This window comes from Hetaerina americana, unplaced genomic scaffold (genome assembly GCF_022747635.1).
Source record: "Hetaerina americana unplaced genomic scaffold, ioHetAmer1.1.p SCAF_8, whole genome shotgun sequence".
Classification (NCBI taxonomy): Eukaryota; Metazoa; Arthropoda; class Insecta; order Odonata; family Calopterygidae; genus Hetaerina; species Hetaerina americana.
The window spans coordinates 38,128,212-38,149,767 of NW_027287427.1; the positions used below are offsets into that span (position 1 = coordinate 38,128,212).

Sequence of the window (21,556 nt, forward strand, 5' to 3'; positions counted from 1 at the left end):
AAAAAAGATAAATTAAAAAAATTAAGCTATTACATTTAATACAATTCACCACACATCAATCAAATTGTTACATATATACCCTACATCTTTTAAAAGTATACACTCTGTTAGGAAAGGGATCGAATATTTTTGCAGGTAAGGCGTTCCAATTAACAATTGTTCTATTTAGAAAAGAAAATTTTTTTATTTGTCCTCTGTGCCCTTAAATTTGTGGTAATTTCTCCCTGTAAAATTTGGGTTCCCCGCCTCTTCCCTAAGATGTGCCCAAGCTTTCTCCCCCTTCAGAATGCGGAACATTCCACAAAGTCTGCTTACTTTCCTTCTAGATTGTAGAGGTTCCCAGCCCAGCGTTTCTAGCATGTCAGACACACTCTCCATCCTCCTATACTTCCCCAGTACATATCGAGCAGCTTTTCTTTGCACCTTTTCCAGTTTTTGTTGGTATGACCTTCTTCATGAGGGTCCCATACAAGAGAAGCGTACTCTAAAATTGGTCTTACCAAGGTCTGATACGCCTTCTCCTTGGTTGCTCTAACGCTCCATTTGAGGTTTCTCATCACCCCTCTTTTCACACAGTTTGTTGTGAAGTTAGAGCCCGGTTGTATTATATCAATTCCACGTACTCCCGGAGTATGGAGGTACCAGGAAAAGTGGGAGATCATGTAATGTTAGAAAAATATGGGCGTGCTATGTTAGTATCTTCCTTTTTGGGAAAAAAATCCTTAGTTTCGTTTTCCCTTAACGACGCTACACGGCTTATCAAATAAGAAAAGCTGTCAATTCTCGCCGTTTTGGAATAAAGTTGTTTTCCTTGGAAGATTCACCGAATACCTTTTTTCTAAATATATGAAATCGCGGTCATTAAATCTGCTTCACAGAGGAAAACCAGTCTCAGGGCCCGTGTCTTTTAGGCCTATCGCGATCCTGAAATCTAGCAAGGGCACTCATGAAACGAACGAGCTTCCCTTTCTCGCCTCCTCCGAAAAAAAAGGGAAAGTGGATAATGAGAAGCGCTAAATCGTCGGGATCCTCTCCTTGCCTTATCTCCACCGCCCTTCCTCCCTTCCTTGAGCCTCCCCATCTCCCTTTTTCCCACGACCCTCCCGCAACCCTTTCGAAGAAGGAGAAAGGATGACTCCCACGCTCATGCCGGCCGGCTTTCTCAAGAACAGACGACGACTGCGCGGCGGCAATAAACAAGCGCGTGCAGCGCGGCCATTTGAATCGAGATGACAACAAAATGGTGGCCTTCCAACAATTGCCGGCTTTTGTTGAGTGCGCTCCGCCGTTCTCGTTACGCCGCTGCCTGAGGAGTAAAAACGTGAAAATAAAAGAAATTACGATAATGCTAGACCCGCGCGGGAGTGGGAATGTGGTGGTCTGTTTGGGAAGTAGATGCCAATGAGGGAAGTTTTAGGTCGCGCCAAAAGTCCACAGTAGAATTAACGTGGAAACGTCACGCACGAAAGAGTTGGGAATCCGGAGGGGGCGTGAGGGGTGGGGATGCATGGTAATGGGAATCGCGAAATTGCAAATTAATTCCGAGTAAAGAAGTATGGGACGCAAACTGAACTAATTTGACGTCGGGGCTCTTTTCAATATACCTCATTCTAGTTTTGTAACAAGCTCTCCTAATGATGCGCTCATTCTTATTTTTTTGATAAATGTAAAACCTGAAGCTATCGGAGGAAAAAACATGTACATATTTGTACAAAAATGTATATTATCACAAGTGTACAGACAGCGAATAATAAAACTATGTCTGTGTATGTATAATTATATACATACACATATGCACTGGCAAACGAATAAGTACTTTAGGGAGAAATCCAAAGGAGGTAGGAAAATCGGATATAGAGCATTCTGTGAGGCAATGGATATTGAAGGTTGTGACACAGGGGAATACGTTAGGCACAGGAAAGTAATAGGAATAAGGATATAGACATGCTGGGTAGACAAATGAGAAAATGCTTGCTATAAAAGTTATAGTTGGCTTTTAATATAGCATATATATTTAATTTTTGAAAATTATTATAATTCATTTAACTTATAAGTGTAACCCAAATTACAAGCGTTGTAATGAATACAAAATAAATAATTAAATAGTAATAATAAATAAATGCCAAAGCAAAAGCAATTATTTCGTACTAAAAAATTAAACTGTTATTTCTTAAAACATTTCAATGAATCATAAAAATATCATTGCCATATTATTATCTATAAACTCATTTAATACTTATTCTATTGATTTTATTTTCACTGCTCAGTTCTTGCTTACATCTTTGATTCTTATTGTACAATTGTTTCATTACGTGTAAATGGTAGTAGCTTTTATGGGAGGCGACCGACAGCTAAATTATAAGCGCAACGAGGAATGGTTGGGAAAGGAAGGGTAGAGAGAAACCCGGCGTCGGCATTACCCTACTCTTGCCGTAAGGCGACAAGGGGTCCGCAGTTTAACGTTCAATCTGACGGACGTCGTATTCACTCTAAGTGCTCTCTGTTAATGGTCATCCGCGGTTGTTAGTAAAATACTCAGTCGAAAAATGCTTTTCGTATTTCATTCTGAATTTGCAATTCATGCATTGCAATGGCTGTATTAAGTTCCTTGGTTATGGTTACCTGTAATGCAATCGCGATTTATGTCCGAACGGGAATGCAAATGAAAGAGGAGGAGATAATACTTCTCGTGTTTGTAAGGTGCTTATTACACGAACCTTTGTTGGTTTTTTTCATTTGATGGTCCCCTTATGGTGCGCGATAAAAATAGAATACTGAAAAGAGAGGGAACAGAAAGTTGGATACTTTCCCTTTGTAAATCACTTTAACGTACTTGCCCATAAGATTGACGTGCGCAGTAAGTTACATATCATTTAATTGAACAATTCAGTCTTAGTCTGGCTAAATGAAATGATTCTGGGTGCATATAATTTGTTTTACCTGCTCTGGGAAATAGAACCGCTCAAGTCAAAATGGCATGAGTGAAATGCTTATACCTTGACTCATGGAGGCTCTGTTATGCCCTAGACATGACGACCACTTGTAAATGTGTTGACATTGTAGTCTAGCGGATTGAAGGAGCATTTATTGTCTTCAGAGCTTTTAGTTCAGATCAGGATGATGGCCTTGGATACCCAACAAACCGAGGCCGAATGATTTTCTCTGGGAACTCTTGGTACTAAGTGAGGTACTCTGCTCTCATTTGTAAACTTTCGACCTTCGGGTTGTGTCTCAAAACGAGTCAGTAAGCATGAGACATAGGGAAATTAGCAGAAGGATGTAATTGGAAAATACCGTAAGAACCAAGTGGATTGGGTACGTCTTGTACCGCAGGTATTCTTAGAAGGGAAGGGAGGAAATACAGTGACTAAAGAGGAGGGACGTGTGAAAGAATAGCAAGAAGTAAGACTAAACAATGAGCATATTAGGAACCGATTGAGGGCTGAAGTTGAGTCATCTTCGGAAATAATTGGCAATGAATGAATGAACGTCAAAATTCCGAAAATTATTTCCACTACATTTGACGCTGTTGGGATACCGTGCGTCGCAAGTTCCAGTCGTATTTAATTGAAGCGTATTAACCTTTTTCTTATCATATCCTTGATGTTGAAAAGTATCCTTTGACAACGGACTCACATTTTATATTGGTAAACATCCTTAAATGGGATTTAAAAGCCCAGAACGATAGTGAACGGCCAGGAATGAACAGGTATTAATTAGTCTAAACCCACATTTTTTCAATTAGGATAATTTTAACGGAATTATCAGCCACTTACTTCCAAAAATGGAGACCAACTCTTTCATTTGTTCCAAAAAACTGATCGGAGTTCACACTCGATATGGGATGAACTTAAGTGCACGAGATGCAATTTTAAGCTCCGATTAAATGTAATGTGGCGAGTTACTAGGGCACGAACATTCTAGAAAATAAAAAGAGTAACTATAGAAGCCTTTATCCTACTTTTATTTTTTAACCCCGCGAGTAGTGTCCAACGGTAGCATGGCGAAAGATGTTTCTCATTTAAAATTCAGCTTGAGCGACGAAGATGACGCTTCTCCCACTCTTAAGGAGAAAGTTTTAAGTGCGTCCGGGCGCCAAAGCTCCATGGATAAAACTAAGATCTCATGAAGAAAAATATCGCCGGAGAGTGTCTAACCTCCAGTGTGCTAAAAGTGCCTTCGGGTCAAGGTGTAAGCGGGTGAGTGGTCAACCCTCTCGTGTTGGAGGACGCTCCGACCGAAACCTCGAGTTTTGGCCGCCCGCCCCTCGCCTTCTCCTCCCCCCTCCCCAATTCTTCGTTGATCACCTGCACCCCTTCCCTATTCCACGCCCCCTTGCCCCCCCCCTCGTTTCCACCTGTAGATGTCTTTGTCTCCACTCCTTCCCATTCCCCCCTCCCTGACCATGGTCTCGAGTCAAGGCCACGCGAAACCCTGACGACTCCCACGGAAGGTGGGCCGTAAAAGCTATGTGCGCTCTCCTTTTAGCAATTTACCCGTCTGGTTACCATTAGCATGAAGGGTGGGAGTGGGTGGGGCCTCGTAGGGGGAGTAGGGAGCTTGCGTCGGCAGTCGCAATTGCCAGTGGTCCGGTGTGTTACTGCAAGCTCACCTTCTCTCAATTTACAAACTTTTTTTTCCGTTGCAAAAAAGGTCACGTGTTCCGACACGTAATGTGAATACTGTAGATTATACATGCACTTAGTGCACATTCAGCGGAGCATATCAATTTGTAATCAATGAGTGTTTGTCGACCGAGGTAGGCGAAACATGCCCAATCCGAAGCAATTTATAAGTAATCATTTTTCCATTGAGGTTAGAGAGCAATTCGTTGCGCTTAATTTGTGATTGGGGCTGGTGACATGCTGTGTGAGATTTAAAGTTAAATAGTAAAATATCTTCAAGATATTATATATTATACCTTCAAGAACTATACGTTCACTAGAATTTTGTAAACTGTTATCGCTAATGAGGACCAAGAGTGTAAACAAAGAAAGGCGAAGTTCCCCTTTTATAGCAATGGATTCATCACGCTGTTGTTGGGTTATATATTTCAAAGAAGCTCTAGTTGTTACGTCAACCATTAGTATTCATTTGGCTGCGATCACCAATCGCTTTTCCCTGTTGAAAGTAGTCATTCTTGTTGAAATCTGGCAATTGGATTTAATTCTGATTTTGCTATAAAATGGGAGTCTCCTATTCGGTAGTGCAAAGTTTATTTTTTGCGTAAGTTTTAGGATGCCGGGATGACATAACCATTATTCCGAAGTGAGAGGCATAGATTTGATTTTTGATCCCAGCGAAGGGTAACCAGTAGATCTACATCTACACAAAACCCGCAAGCCGCATCAAGGACATGTGGTGTGGGGTGTTAATGCAACAGCCATTTATAAATAAATATGCACTTACATGAGAATATATTTTCGAATAAAAAGTTAAAAATAGGACTCTTACACAAATATTTTTCTATCTACATTGCGCAATAGTGAGTGCATATGTTCAAATAAACCTTTAAATTTGGCTTATTGAATTAACAATGTAAGTGTGGTTACGTTTGATTTTGCTGTGGTTATGTATCGTGGGAGAAAAGGACGAGTGCATACTTGAATCTGTCAGTGGTGGGGTATGAATCTCATATTTTACCCTGACGGTCCAATCTACCAATGTAATTTGGAGCCATAAGAATTCCCTCGGTGTCGCGAGCAAACTCGGGTGTCGTGTTCCTTTCTGAAATTCGAAGCCTTGCCTGATCCCTACATCAATCAAGGGCCGTTATCTTCCCTCGCAATTCCTCTAACATTCCCGCCACGCCTCGCTTACTCTTTTCTTGTATCAATTTGTAGCTAATCAAATGAACTTTCTCGAGACTTTTTCCAATTCCTAAATTAATTTTATCTTCCATGGATCCCAATTACATGCCGCATGTTCCAAATTTTACCTAACTGAAACGGAGTGACACCTCTCTCTCCAATTTCATTTAATCTGCATTATCTGACACCTGTCTAATCTAATCTACAGTATAGACCTTTTAAGGGGGTGACCCGCATATTTTTCTAATATAGGTGCCTCATGTCTGATGTTCGTGTTACAGCAAAAAGCCTACATAGGTTTCTAGAATTGTGTAGGAATTACAATGTGACATCATTCAAATAGAAAATGGAGAATTAAGACTCTACAATGGTTTGAAAGCGATTCATGGTACTATAATACACTATATATGTGTGGGTATAGATACATGTTAAATGATAGCTCAGAGGGATGATCATTTGCATGCTCCATGTTATGACGGCAGAGAGCGAAGGCATATGCGGGGCATTCCTTTATTTCCAACTATTGTAAAATGAAAATTAGGAATCCTAGAAACAGCAAATTAAAATCGTCAATGCATGTTGGAAATGAAAGGTGAGAATGATGCGGATGAATTTTTCAAGCTTTGGGAGGAAATTGAGTAGTTTCAGGCGTGATGTGGTGGAATTTGAACATGATAAAGAAAAATATAGTAATAAATTTCCACTATATATCTAGTGGAAAATTAGAATTCTTCCCTTTATTATCTAGGAAAAAAACGTAAATTTCTTTAAAAGATCAACGGGATTTGCTTACAAATTAGCTGGAGGTGACCTGGCAGTAGTTGATACGGTAAAATACCTAGGTGTCACATTCACAAAAGACTTAACTTGGGGGACTCACATACATAAAGTCTGCGGTCAAGCATATAAAAAATTGGGATTCATTAGACGCATTGTCGGCAAAAGTGACTCGAAGGTCAAGGAACGTTGTTACCACGCTCTTGTAAGGCCTTATTTAGAATACGCATGCAGCGTGTGGGATCCGAGTGAAAAAGGTCTCATTCGGGAAATTGAGAAGGTTCAACGCCGGGCAGCCCGTTTTGTAAAAAATTCCTACGATAAAACGCAAAGCGTCACCGAAATGCTCATGGATTTGGGGTGGGAATCATTGGCTGAGAGACGATTCAATGCAAGATTGAAATTATTAAATAAATTTAGATCCGCATGTTTCAGCACCGAGGTCTCGCAAATTATTCGTACTCCTACATACATTAGTCGCTTGGATCATGCATATAAAATTCGGGAAATAGATGCCAGAACTAGCCGACTCAAGGAATCCTTCTTCCCACGGACAATACGGGATAGCAACTGCGGGGTTATAGATAGCAAAAATCCACTTGCCACCCTCAGCGTCTAAAAAATAATTAGTTGTATTTAAATGCATGCTCTTCCACTAACCTTATGTGTTTTGCTATAATAACCCATTCTTTCCGAATGACCTCATTCATGTTCTGTTCATCTGTTTTTAAGTTTCCCTTTCAATCCCTCGTCCCTCTCCGCGGGGGTAAATTCCTGCTACCTGCAACGTTGGGTCGCATTCCCTTCCTTTTAGAGACTCTTTGGGGGTAGAGTGTTTCGTGGTGCATTTTCATGTGGTAGTGATGTTTCAATTTCTTGCTTGTTGTGTCCTGGCTTCCGTGTTGTAGGATGGCTTTCGTGCTGCATCATGGGGTGCAGTTTTTTAGTTGTTTTGCGGTATATGTGTTTGCATGAGTATTGGATGAAGGGATTTTTGCATGAGTGTGTGCGCTGCTGTGGGTGTAATTTTCCGTGTTGTTTTTTTGCATGTGGTATTTTTCTTTTTTACGGTTGGTGACCTAACACCCCCCGCCACACGCCCTTGCGGCGGCTTGCGGGGTATTATGTAGATGTAGATGTAGGAAGGAAGTTCAAAAAAAGATGCGAGAGCATCTTCTCGACTCAACTTCTTTGTCACTCAGAGAGAGTAAGAATGGTGCTGAAGATTCGTATGGCCACAAGATACGTAATTACATCTTTTTATAACTCGTACTTAGTCGGGAGATCAATCCATGCAGATAAAATAAGAGAAATATACTCCAGCACTGATACGATTTCAATGGGCTTTCTTGCACCGTATCATTCGGAACGCATCAAAAACCAAGGTTAAGCGTCGCGATAACTGAAATAAACAAGCTACACTAATCTGTCATCATTATTGCGGAGTCCTCTTATTTGTACACAATTGCATATTGAAGGAAGGTGACCTAATGTGAGAACGACTTCATACCCCATGCGATACGCTCCCATTGTAGCTTGCCCGATATAACGTAAGGATGATTAAATGCAGATGCTAAAACGAAATATGTTTAGTAAAAGTGTATATATGAATGACTCTTTGGGGGATCGGGATTGGTGCGGTGGCTATCGTACTGGCCTTCCCACCTAGAGGACCCGGGTTTGAATCCCGGCGGTGTTGAATATTTTTCAGTGGTATCTCGATCCCTACTTGAGGTGCTTTGTGGAGGGCACTTTGAGTGAATACGACGTCCGTCGGATGGGACGTTAAGCTGCGGACCCCTTGGCGCCTTTCGTAAAGAGTAGGCTAATGCCGACGCCGGGTTTCTCTCCACCCTTCATCCTTGTGAATGAATTTACGCTGACTATGTGCTTACTAGGATATTGTGAAAGAGGTGTAATTGCGTTGCTTTGCATGAGGAAGGAAAAGCTGAAGTCGATTCACCAAATTTACTTATGCATGTGAAAAGTTGTCCGTGAGCTAGAGAAATGGCGCTGAGAAATTCGGCGAACATTTTCGGCGATGCTCCCAAAGGACGAAATCCATTATTTCAGGAGTGATTTAAAATGGAGGATTCATTAGGTATTTTCGAAAATTTGTTTTTAAGTAAGAATTGGGTTATTCATGGGTACATAAAAGCCTTTTCAACTGAAGGTAATACCAACAATATTTAATTTACATTAAATTTCAAAGTCACGAAGTTTGCCTGAAATGTGCGTATGACAGCTATTCCAAATTTTAATTTTTTCCAGTTTAAATATTTTAAAATTACTAAGTATTTCTACCGATTAATAAAAACGGAAGGAACTAGATAAATGATGTTTCAATAGCAGAATCGTCATGGAATAATTCCGGTGACATTAGAGCCGGATTTTATCTCAACTTATTTGAATATTCAACAATTAACTATCCAGGTGACTCTGCTCTGTTTAGTATTCATCACTCATTGTGTTGACTTGACGTTGCCTTCAATTCTATCACCCGTTAGCCTGTTTCCATGTTTATATATGGTTTATTTTACGTCTGACATTATGTAGCAATTGAAGAAAAAAATTTAAAAATAGTTTGTCCTTCTCACTTAATGAACTCTTATAATTACAACAGTTTGACATTTTCTGGTATAGTATCAGAACATACAGGTTCCTGTAGGTCGTCATGTCAAACCCTTATTCAGTAGAACTGGTTATTTTTTTCTTCATGATGGAATTTTTTTGAAGTAAATCCAAAAACTGTGCATTCCATTGAGCAGGTAATCGAGGATCTTCCTTAATCATTCTGTTAGCGTTTTCCTTTGCGAATGACCGCAGCAAATTTTCTTCTATCCACTGAACTAAATCCATTACTATGATGTTGCATTTATTTTTCTCCTGCACCAATGTCTTGTAATTAAAAGTTATCTGTTTTGTTTGCTTGCACGTACTCCGTGCTGCGGATATATATATATATATATATATATATATATATATATATATATATATATATATATATATATATATATATATATATATATATATATATATATAATGGGCTGACACAACATAACACAAATAGAAAAGAATAGACACATATAAAAGAACACTTACACGGTAAATTGTTCGAGCTTTCGGCCCTCTCAGGGGCCTTCTTCAAGAGTCTCTCTTGAAGAAGGCCCCTGAGAGGGCCGAAAACTCGAACAATTTACCTTGTAAGTGTTCTTTTATATGTGTCTATTCTTTTCTATTTGTGTTATGTTGTGTCAGCCCATTATTGTGCCGCTCGTATGAGTTTTTCCGTACAATCTATATATATATATATATATATATATATATATATATATATATATATATATATATATTGAGAGAGAGAAAGTAAAGCGAGGAAAAGCAAGGCATATGATGTGTGAGTGAAATATAACGTGAGATAAATATTGGGTCTTTTGGTGATCTCTTTGCTTCTGGGGTCAAATTAACTACGTTCTTTCTCACTCGTGCTTTAATATCGGCATTGTCACTGAGAGAAATGTATGGCGTGATGAATCACTGACCTCATTTTTATCTCTTTCCTTTGACTGTTTCGTTAACAATGGCTCTTGTGTGAAGACTCTAGTTTTATTTTCAAGGTTTTCTTATTATTTCTGTGACGAAACCGGAAGAGAATGCTGGACGCAGAGAAGGGAGGCTGGAAATATTTAATTGAAGAATGGTTCATTTTGATCGATTTTTCGATCGAAATTTAAATGGGCGATTGGACCACTACGATAAAATAAGAGAGATAGATGCCACAACAGACAGATTCAAGTACTTGTTCCTCATACACAGTCGTAACAATTGAAAGTATTACAAAAGGTATGAATTGTGTACCTTAACACGTGACATCGAAATAGATGAAAGATGTAATTTTTTAATATACTTAAAAAGATGTCATGCATAGTAAAAATGTCATTTTTCCACGAACGATAAGAGATCAGAATAACGTAGTCCGACAGCGGTATGGATTAAAAATATTGGGATCAAAATTAATCTGGTGTGTATTCACCCCCTGCCACATACCCTAGTGGTGGATTGCAGTATACTTAAAGAAAAAAAACCATTCCGGGCGACTCCTACATTTTAATTCCAAAAATTTAAATTTAACACCTTCACTCGAACATATCAATTATTGGGTAATAGATAGGCATGTGCATTTGTAAGTGTACGAATTACTGTATACATTTACAATCATATATTTATTATGAGTGCATAGGTGCACAAATATATATATATATATATATTGTGTGTGTATATATATATATATACATATATATACTTATATATATAGTGTATATATATGTATGTATGTATATATATATATATATTGTGTGTGTGTATATATGTATATATATATATATATATATATATATATATATATATATATATATATATATATACACATATACCCTCCTCGACACGCTCTTCCGGCGGTTTGCGGCGTGTTGTTAAGGTGTGGACGTTGACCCGAGCTGTGCGATGTCCTGGATACCAAAACTTCCTCGGGAAACCGCAGGTGGAAGAAGGAAGGGAACTATCAACCCTCATACTACCCTGAATAGGTCAATTTGAAGCCCATTCGACTTATTTCGAGATCGGGCTCCGTATGAGATAAGCTCCTCCCTCATCTATCAAACTGATTATTGATGGGGCTCATTGCTGTATTCGCGGTGAAGCACTCAGTGACAGTTGCTTTATTTCATGCAATTTTATGAACGAATTTGAAAATAAAATTGTGAAATAATTTTTTCCCATTCTTTTTAAACGATGAATATTCACAATCTCGAGCAAGTTGGAATCGAAGAATTCCATTTGTTGAAGTTATTTGCGCAGGGTATTTTCATGCTAGGTACGATTAAACTTGATAAAATGAGGATGTTTTAACCAACGAAAGCTAATGTTGTCGAAATGCGTGCTAACATTTCCCTCTTGCTTTCCACTTGACAAGAGTGGTGTCTTTAATAAATGCCAGAGAGACTGCTTTCTTCCGGATACGTTCATCAGGAAATATTTAAGTTTGGCGAACTGTTATACAAATGGAAGCCGAATTTTTCCAAGAATAAAAGTACCTTATCCTTTAGCAGCTTCTCTGTGATACTAGTAATCAATCTCGTTCATGTCAAGCGTATGTCTAATTCCTCATCGTGCCATCGGGAAAATACGGCGTTTCAAGAGCAAAAAGTTTGTGCGAGCATAATGTCGAAGAACTTCTCTTCTGTGCAACCGCTCACGTTAATAATTCAGCAGCACCTTCCCCTTCTCTTTAGCGCCAGTTTGTATGAGAAACCTTTTGAGCTTGGCTTCTATGAGGAAAGATACTCCGATGCGTTATACAGCGCCAATCTTCTGATCCCTCCATCTTTCAACCGTTGTCGCGTTAGGCCTATTTCGAAGTTACCCTTCAATCTCTGACTACGCCTCGCCATCAAATGGATTAAAACAGGAAATTGCGTGAAACCATGTATTAGACGAGAGAGAGAGTTAGGGAAGATACGTCTTGTTTAACTTTCCGTACAGTTTTCAAAGTAGTTGTTGAGTCGACAAGGCTTACGCTTAAGAATTTGTTCCCATCGTGTTTCGGAAGGAGTTTGAGTTAGAATTTCGTCATTTCCTCTGATCAGCTTGCCAAGAGTGAGTCATAAAATGAAAATTCTCTCTCTGTTCTTGGGGGGGGGGGGAATCTAAAGTTTTTTTTGCATGCTAGTTTGTTCCCTGCGAACATTTTAAGGGCTGCGTTAACAAACATATTTTACCTCATTTCATGCCGTAACTTCAAAATTAAAACTCCACCCCGAATAAACTTAATGCTTTCTTAGTAAAATACGAGAGGTCTCGTATCCCGTTATTATAATTGCTGCGTGGTGTGTGAAAAGGAATAGGCATACTAGAATCCGTTAGAGAGTTTCTCCTTAGAGGAATTCGAAGTAATTAGAATAAGTGCTCGTGAAATTTAAGTTCGCGCGTCCATGTGCGTCAGCAGGTTGAAATCTAAAGTGGGCGTAAGAACAACGAAGCTTCCTCACTAATCATTGCCCTCTCTTACCCTCAGTTCCATTTATAGCGATGTCATTTTCTTTCCAGCACATATTCTTGGTAGGTGATTAAAGGGTTGGGTTAACAAAATAAATCATAGCGTTCTCACTGAAATTTATGGGTGCAACGAAAATTTTTGGGGGTGGGTTCCCCGATTCTCTCCTTTATCCTCAACCCCCCCCCCCCCCTCCTGGGCCCATGTACATCTTGTGAATGTAATCGAAAGGATTTCATCTCGAATAAATATCGTTCTGAACTTAAAGGTTGTGCCTGTCGATGTTTAATCTATCGCTAGACAGAAGCTTTTAACTTCGAGAGAGCCTATCTAGTTTCATGGGTTTTATGCACTGCAGAGATTTCCTTAGTCCTAATCCATAGTGTGTTTGGTTACAGAATGGCATGTTTATACGATCTCTACTTCCGAGCCCTCTAAAAGACTAAAATGAGAAGTCTAACATTTATGCTCAACTAAAAGAAATGATTTTAATCCCTGACGTAACATTATTAAATCCCTTCCTTACGCTATAGCGCATGATATAGTGTTTATTGAAATGCATGGCCTTGAAACTCTGAAGTCTTTTTCATGGGACATCATGGGTGCAAACTCGTTTCATTCTTGAAATTAAACCATTTTCAAACTTTGACTCCGAAAGGTGATGATAGCGCATTAACAGCGAAGTTAGTTGAAAAGTAAACAAAAATTCCTCAGATAAAATTTTTAATCCACCTACAACCGGTTTCGTCACCATCTTGGGTTAGTTAAAAAAAATAGTTTTGACGACATTAGGGCTGCCTTTAATTTACCTCTACATATCTCTTGGCCTCTTGACTTTGTGAGCTCTAGTGAAGATAGTGGTAGTATATTTCAATGATCGCATATCACTATTTTCTCAATTACTATTGTCATACATTTTATGCGAATGCGAATTTCAAAATTCGAATTTCATACATGATTGCATAATACATGAAGGCGAACAATCATGCCCTAGCCGATGCAGGCGAAAAAACCACGCATTTTTGCCTAGTTCAATACACAATAAGTCTTTCTGTCTCGTGGGCATTTATCGTTTCCGGAATTGTATATCCAAGCGAATATCGTCGATGAATTCGAGGAGCCTGAGCGAGTCCTACGAACCCGCATGACGTGTTTATTACGAATGGAGGAGACGGCTCGATCCATATTGCACGGCGGTGAGTACATCGGAAGTGCTGGTCGCGTCAAAGGAGACTTTGGTGTCCCATTGTATGCAGATGCGCGCGAGCGGAAGGAATGCATAGGCGGGTTAGATGCCTGGATGGGCGCACACCTCCCCTTCCCCCGCGGACCCGCAGGACCAAGGCGCTCGGGACACAATGGCTGGTCGTATGGGCTTTAATTTCCGGATGTCGAGGTTAAAGCAGGGGGATAAAATCTGTTGGTTGAACTTCTCTCTCGATCTCCGTGAGTTCTTGATGTCAACCCAGGGACCGGTTCCTGTAAGCATAGGAATCATAGACCTTGGATCTATGATTTCTTCGCACTTGAGTGAAAGTGCCGCTTTTTTTTACCAATTTCACATCCGTGGCATTTGGCTTGAGGAGCAGATGTACGTTTAAGGGTAAATAAATGCGACGACAGGACATGCTCATCAACTCGATTTTTACTGTTTGGAAGGGACGCCAAGACGATGTGTACTTGTGGAGAATTAATCTAACCCGAAGCGGTGCTTATCCTTCGTATGCCTGTTTCGTCTTAGTCCTCAAGACGATTATGATGTTCATAAGTCATTTTTTTAGCGTCGAACGGTATTGGAATTGTTATATGTACCTACTTTGCAAGATACAATAGAATAAATGTGAGACAGTATAAGCTCAGGCTCTTTGCAGGAATTTAAAAATTATTTTTCTGCTTTTCGCCAAAACTTTTACAGAGTCCACTTCATGTCATGTGTGTACCCCGCAGTTAATCATTACCACTACGTACATCTCGGTATATCACTTAGGACAAGGATGTTATTTTTAACGCTGGGGATATTTTTTTGGGACGCTATCTAATTAATTGATTCAAATTGATAACGTTTCCAATTACAAAATGATTTTATAGAAAATAATGTTAAAATTACCCTTATCAAATAAAGCCATTTATTTATTGAATTATATTTTAGTTTTGGACGGTTATTTTTGCGTTTAATTTGTTTCGGAATAGATCTAGCCTAAATTAATCTTTTAACATTCCGATTAACCATTTTAACATTGAATCCGACAGGGTACATCATGTGGCTAATCTGAGCCTCCTTTGCTATACACGGGATGAGAGTCCTAAGATGTCCCTAGATATATTATACGTTTTTCCCTGTTTTTTTTCTGCCCAATATGTTTTGTTGTAAGAAGTATATGCCAGATTGCGTATTGCAATTACTTTTTACGCTGAGTGGGCCAGTTGCTCTCAGTAAACTCCTTATAGATATAAACTATTCTGCCATCAACGTGTTATCAGTATCTATGTATCATTGACCGTGAAATATTAACTTTCCCCATAAAACTTTATCATGACCGATGTATGCATAATTCTTTGCTTGAACAATGCCTGACAGAAACAGTATTGAGCATAGTTTGGAAGAGAAAGAAAATGTTCCCTGTTGGCATACACTTAAATAAATTTTCAAAAACGTCGTAGATACTAATTACACGTATGAATTCTTAACTGTTCGAATGTCCTTTCTTTCTGTTCATTTTTCCTTTTGACAGAAGGGAGCTCGAAAGGAAGAATTCAGAATGCTCTCTCGATGTAAATATTTCTCCCAGATTATTCGAGTATAACTAATTTTCATCCTACCGGAAATAATAATAAATAATTTTACGGAAGCAATTGGGGTAGGCATCCATATGCTCCATTCCTGTCTATATTTTAGAAATAATTCCCACCATTCAAACTCATAAAATACTATCCGTCTACTTTTGCAAGCCCTGGAATTTTCCATTCCATTTCAGCATACATTCGGAAGGATATTTTATTTTTACAAATACCACATGACTTATTTTAGTGGAAAATTTAAAACAATTTACAATTCTATCCATTCGTAATTTACGCAAACTTTAATATGATGGTTTAAATTAGTAACCATTAATGATTTCTTATCCATGATTTTAGTTATTCCATATATACATCCCGGATTGACGAGGCGTATGATGTGCTGAATCTTCTTTTTTTTCCTATTCGCAGGTGCAAATTCAAGATGGCAATCTCGCAATAGACAAGGCGTTTAAGGCAGGGAGCTCGTAAATATCAACTGTAGACAGCTGAGGTACAGGTGCCTTCGAGATGGAGGAAGCAGATGAAGATAAGACCATCGAGGATTCGGACGGTTGGGAAGAGCTTGGCTATGAAAATTCTCCACTCATCCGCCGCAGAGGGGAAACTCCCGACGATTCTCCCGCAGGAGACGTCCGTGATCAGACTCCGAACGCGGAATCAAGCGCAACCGGAGAAATTAAGAAGAAGAGGGAATGCCCCGATCTCCCTGAATGGCTTCAGATCCTATTGGAAGGCGCAGAAGTGCCATTGGACACAAATGTTCCCATCGACTCCGTTCCAGAATGGTTGGATAAGGAAAAAATTCGTAGGGGTCGACAGTTTGCGGTGGAAAACGTGTTCGGTCTCGTGTACGCTGAGATGCTCTCGTTGGCTATCCTCTTCTCCCTCAGGGGTAGTCTGGAACCGCTAATATACACGAGGAAGTCGAGCACCCCGTTCACCTCCTACCAGAGGTACCTGAGAACCGTGCTCCGCGTCTGTAGCTGGTATCACAGCGACCCCTGGGAATCCGGGAGCGAGGCACAGCGGCAGATGGCTGAGGTCCGCTCACTCCATGCGGTCGTGGCGAAGAAAATGAACACCGCTTCTCCCCAAGAGATCTCTTCCCAGGTCACCCTCGAGGGACGGCTGCTCCAGTGCCCAATGACCCGGAGTATTAGACTTGACTTCGAGGATTCCGGGATAGGACGGGCTCCCGAGGGTTGTCCCTTTGCCGAGCTCTCATCCCTCAGTCGTAAATCTGAGCAGGGAGTCGTATACATCAACCAGATGGATCTCTCCGTCACGCAGTTTGGTTTCATGGGCCTGGTGGTGATGCACCCGAAGAAATTTGGCATGCACTCGTCCACTGAGGAGGATCTGGAATCATTCGTCCACCTCTGGCGGGCCCTGGGCAAACTTCTCGGGATAGAAGATCGTTACAACTTCTGCTCTGGAACGCTGGAGGAGACGAGGGCGAGGTGCTCGGAATTGATCGAGAGGTGGGTCAAGCCGAACCTCCTGGAGGTGAATGAGGAATGGGAGCACATGTACAGGTGCCTCGTGGCGGGCATAAGGTATTACGTGCCAGGGAACACATTTGCGGTCAGTCTGTCGTACCTGTGTGACGTACTGAAGATCCCGATGCCTCGTCTATACGCGGCGATGGGTTGGAGGGAGAAGCTCCTGTTCCTCGTGCACAAGTTAATATTTCGATTCTTCATGCGATTCGACAGGGTTAGGCGTTACTACAACAAGATGCTGTCTGTTGCGCTGAAGGGAGCACGGAACGCCTCCCTCGAGCATCTGCAAAGGCTTCAGGAGAATGACTATCTTTACCTAATGGCGGTCTTGAATGCCATGTGGAAGTAAGAAGTAGCTTCTCATAGTTTTTTCTGTTTTTGTTCGGCCTTCTTATAATTATGGGCCGATTTCTTCTTTTCTCGTCGTGATCAGTCGCGCACGCGTGTGTCGCTAGTCAATAAATATTGGCTACACAACTATATGATGTCCACATAAACTACTCTTTGCACGTCCGATTTTATGAAAAGCGAAGCATCTCCCATGAGTGCTTAGAGAATTGGCGTGTTCTTGCTGTTAATGTTGAAAGCGCATTCACTAGAGGCATGCCATATGGGTATGGCAGCTTCGTTGGTGCGTTCTTACGTAGTTAAAAGTAATTTTGTTATGTTTTTTTATGTGTTCATATATCTATGTAGTGCTATAGTACTTTCTGGTCATTTTGTGATAAAAAATGCTATTTAAATTAATATATATTCAATAATTGGCGCGCTTTGATATTTATAAATGAGACACTTTACTTTTGGCAAATAATATTCAGATGCATGTGGCTTCAGATAGAGAAACCTGGGAAAAATTATTTCCCCTTACCTTTTAGCCCGTTTTTACATATCAGAGAACATTTTACTTCCATTCGTTATACTTTTTTGGCAATCTTTTTGTATTGAAATCACATTTAAGTTTTTTAATTCAGCATTATTTTTCAAGTTGTATGAATGACAGAAGCAGTTTGAAGAAAGTTTTCGTATAAAAATGCTCTATGCTTTATGACACTAGTGGTTTTCTTGGAGAACAACAAAATTCAGTCCTTGTTAACTGAAATGTGGATTTCTCAATGGATAAAATTCGAAAAGCACAGCACACGATTATGTTTCAATAGCAAAATTAATGAGTTGGATGTGAAGATTCAAAATAAAAAATGGGCACGAAAAATGATTGCTGGCGACAAACGTGTTTCATGCACATATCTAATAAATCATAGGCCAAATTATCCATTTCTTTAGATGATGGTAACCATTTATTATAATAATATGATCATGCATGGTTCATAACCGTAGTAATTTCTCCACTTGTGACTGTAGTTATGCTTTGTGAGGTTATATGCAGGATATTTACATTGCATTAATATCGTACACATATGTTTATTTAAGAAGCCTTTCTAGTCCCGTTGGCTTCAATAGTCTTCTAGTCTTAGGTCCATAAAAGGGTATTTGGTCATATGATGTAAATGTTTAGAGACTAATACTGTCGTTCCTTATTAATTGCCAAAGATTTTGATCTTGTAGTTCATGGTTATTTAAGCAAATTCCAAAGAAACTGCAGGAGATGCCGCAACAGTAACTTTTAACGGAGGTATCCGCTAATGTGCATTTCAATGCAAGAATTTCAGAGTGTAAAAATCATTCGCCTTGACTGGGATTCCTAGTCAAGGCGAAAGATTTTTACACTCTGAAATTGTTGCATTGTTATTTAAGCACTTTAATCTCTGAAGAATTTTTAAGTTGAAATTATTCTTTTGCTTTGAAGGCTGGTCGTTCAACCGATTAACTTGAATAATAGAAATGTTAAGTGTTAATAGGTGATTTAAAAAAAAAACTGAATTTTTTTGTTTTACACATTCAAGTTGTGAATGTATTCTTGCCCATAATATTTTTATTTGTTAATTTTATCCTTCATGAATGCATTCAATGATTATGTTACGTCAATTTATCATAGAATGTTCCTAATTCGCTATCATGATATATTCTATGTTCAGGTTGGTTACTGAACAACTCATCCGGGTAGAAAAATGAAGAAACTTTATAATAATTTGTGGTAATTTTTAAAATTTTTGTGGTAAAATGCGTGCCAGGGGAAAAAACTGTTCGTTTTAATGAAACGCATTGAAACTAATTCTTTTTATTAGTTATATTCCTAGTGCGGTTCAAATATAAGAAAAACCTTGTATTTTGTTTTTGTCAACCATATTCAAGTGTTTGTACTGTGATATTTTTTTCATAAATGTTGTTTTTCTCTATTGGGCTTTCATTTTTCCATTCCTTATAGGTATACATCTTTTGAATGTGTGCAAAATTTTTACAGGAGGTGGTAATATTTATCATTAAATTAGCTACACTAATTAAACTAGCTAACTATATAGTTTTTGTATGTATACAGGTGTACATACACCATTTACGCGTACACTAATAAGTAATGTTTGGCTTTTAAGGTCACTGAGGGCCAAGAAGCGTCCTGTTCAGCAGGAGACAATGTGTGTACAAAGTAATATTTTGGTAAAAAATTCTTTTCCCACACATATCGTATGTAGATCGCAATACATGTGTGACTCAGTATGAAGATTTCAGTTCATTCACTTCGATGAGGAACGAAAATTAAGCTCGCATTTTTTCTCTAGCTATTATATCATTTACCAATGTATGTTATTATTCATGCCGACAGTTGGGAAGACATTTTCTACATTGTTTACAGCGGCTGCTAAATTTGATAGTCTTGGATTATTTCTTTAAATGTTAACTTTAAAAAGGTATTTTTTTCGATAAACTGCTATTGTGGAATTCATTATCTAATATGTCTTTAAGAGATGATTTTAAAGTCATCAGTCCGTTTTTTTTCGAATTCAATGTTAATTACGAATGCCTGGCAAAATCTCTCTACCCGGTAACCACAAGCCTCAGGATTGGTGGTGGGAGATGATTACACGCCGGGTATGCAACATTAAAAATTAAGCTTTTCTTAACTTTGAGTCACAATACAGTTTTGCAAAGAAATTCAAACAATGTGGATTATATTAACTATTGGCATATGCACTACGGTATATAAGTTTGAACTTAGATTTCTAGGGAATATGATAACGAACTAACCCTTACACCACATCAAGGTTGTAGTTCGTTCAGAGAGGGAGGTGACTTAATATGATAATTTATATTTCTCTCACCTATGCTTCAAAACACATTTTTTTGTTATTAAAGAACTTAAGATATCTTCCAGTGAAGAAGAACCTTTTAATTTTAACCTTAGGCCAGATTAATGTAAACTAGAAGGAGGGACAAAAAAATATTAGGATTGTCTGAATGGTTCCAAGAATTTCCAAAACTTTACAATTGTACCATTGGTATAAAATGCTTCTCTGATGAAGTTTTTTTTCATTGTTGAGGTTTGAATAATATCAAGATTCTTTCGTCATATTTGATATTGTTTTTAGTTTCAAATAATTTATTAACATCATCAATCCTTTGAGTAGAAATTTTTAATTTTGGTGGTTACTTGAGACGAGAAAATCGCTGGATAAATTTTTAAGTGTTTTTTTTAAGGCTCATATGCAAAAATTTTTTTTGGTCGAGTTTGTGTGCAATGTTGAAACCCAACTAGAAAATTAAGTGCGACCATCAAACCAGCATACGTGAGTCATTTCAGAAGACAAACGCCGAACTTCAGCGGCTCTAATTTTGCGAGTTAATTGGATTAAAATTGTAATCGATTTATGGGATATATTTAGTGATAGTCTGCAAGCAGAAAAAATGATGAAATACAAACCTACACCTTGAAGTAGAAAAGGTTATAATCACAAAAACAATTTTTCTGAAAGCATGCAAAAATCTATATTTGCATAAATCTATAATCACGACTTTGCACGAAAAGGGTAGTCACTCCACATAATTCACATATGTGAAGTAACCAATGAAAAGCACAAATATTGGGATACAAATTCTTAAATACAATTTCATATACAGATTACGTGATATTAAATAGCAATCTCCGTGGTGAAACTTTTTGCGGTGATTCAAGTTCCTTGGGTTTCCCATAGTACGAGATGTTGTGAGACCAAATAGTTCGGGCGATAACCCTTGCCTGCAAGCTTTCGGCCTTACGACGAGGTAAGTAAAATGTCATTCACCTTTGTTCCTGTAGCTGGGTGGCCGAAAAATTAGTTCGACTTGCAAAAGAATAACGTCGGAATTACTCATCAAAGCTAAAATGTCATTCATTGTACGGCGTCTATTATAAAAAAATGAGCTTCGAAATAAGAATTGTCTTCTCCTTCACACTTAGAAAAGCTACGCCACTGAGATTGAGCATTCGATATGCATTTGAAGAAACACTCTTATTCTCAGTCAATCGAAAGTCCCTCAAAACAATCGATAACTGGTCAATGTTTTCAATGAAAGGGCATTATATTGCTAAAGAGAGAACATGTCGAGCTCATTTCTCACTTCACCATAGCTTGTCTTTCATTGAGATGACTGGTATCTCATGGTAGATTCAACCTGGATATTTAAGGATAGGACCACAACACACATAATAACAATGATTCATAAATAGCCCTAGACCTCTGTGATTT

At 38.8% G+C, this 21,556-nt stretch overlaps 1 protein-coding gene across 2 annotated transcripts in view; it reads left to right on the forward strand.

Annotated features, from left to right (window-relative positions):
• LOC139697881 (uncharacterized) overlaps nt 1–19,197 on the forward strand; it is a 252,970-nt gene extending 233,773 nt beyond the window's left edge. For both annotated transcript variants that reach the window (XM_071596742.1, XM_071596743.1), the window contains one exon: nt 15,847–19,197. In XM_071596742.1, the coding sequence (XP_071452843.1) occupies nt 15,946–17,289 (1,344 nt within the window). In that variant the 5' untranslated portion in view covers nt 15,847–15,945 and the 3' untranslated portion in view covers nt 17,290–19,197. The remainder of the gene's footprint in view (nt 1–15,846) is intronic.
• The last annotated feature ends 2,359 nt before the right edge of the window (nt 19,198–21,556 follow it).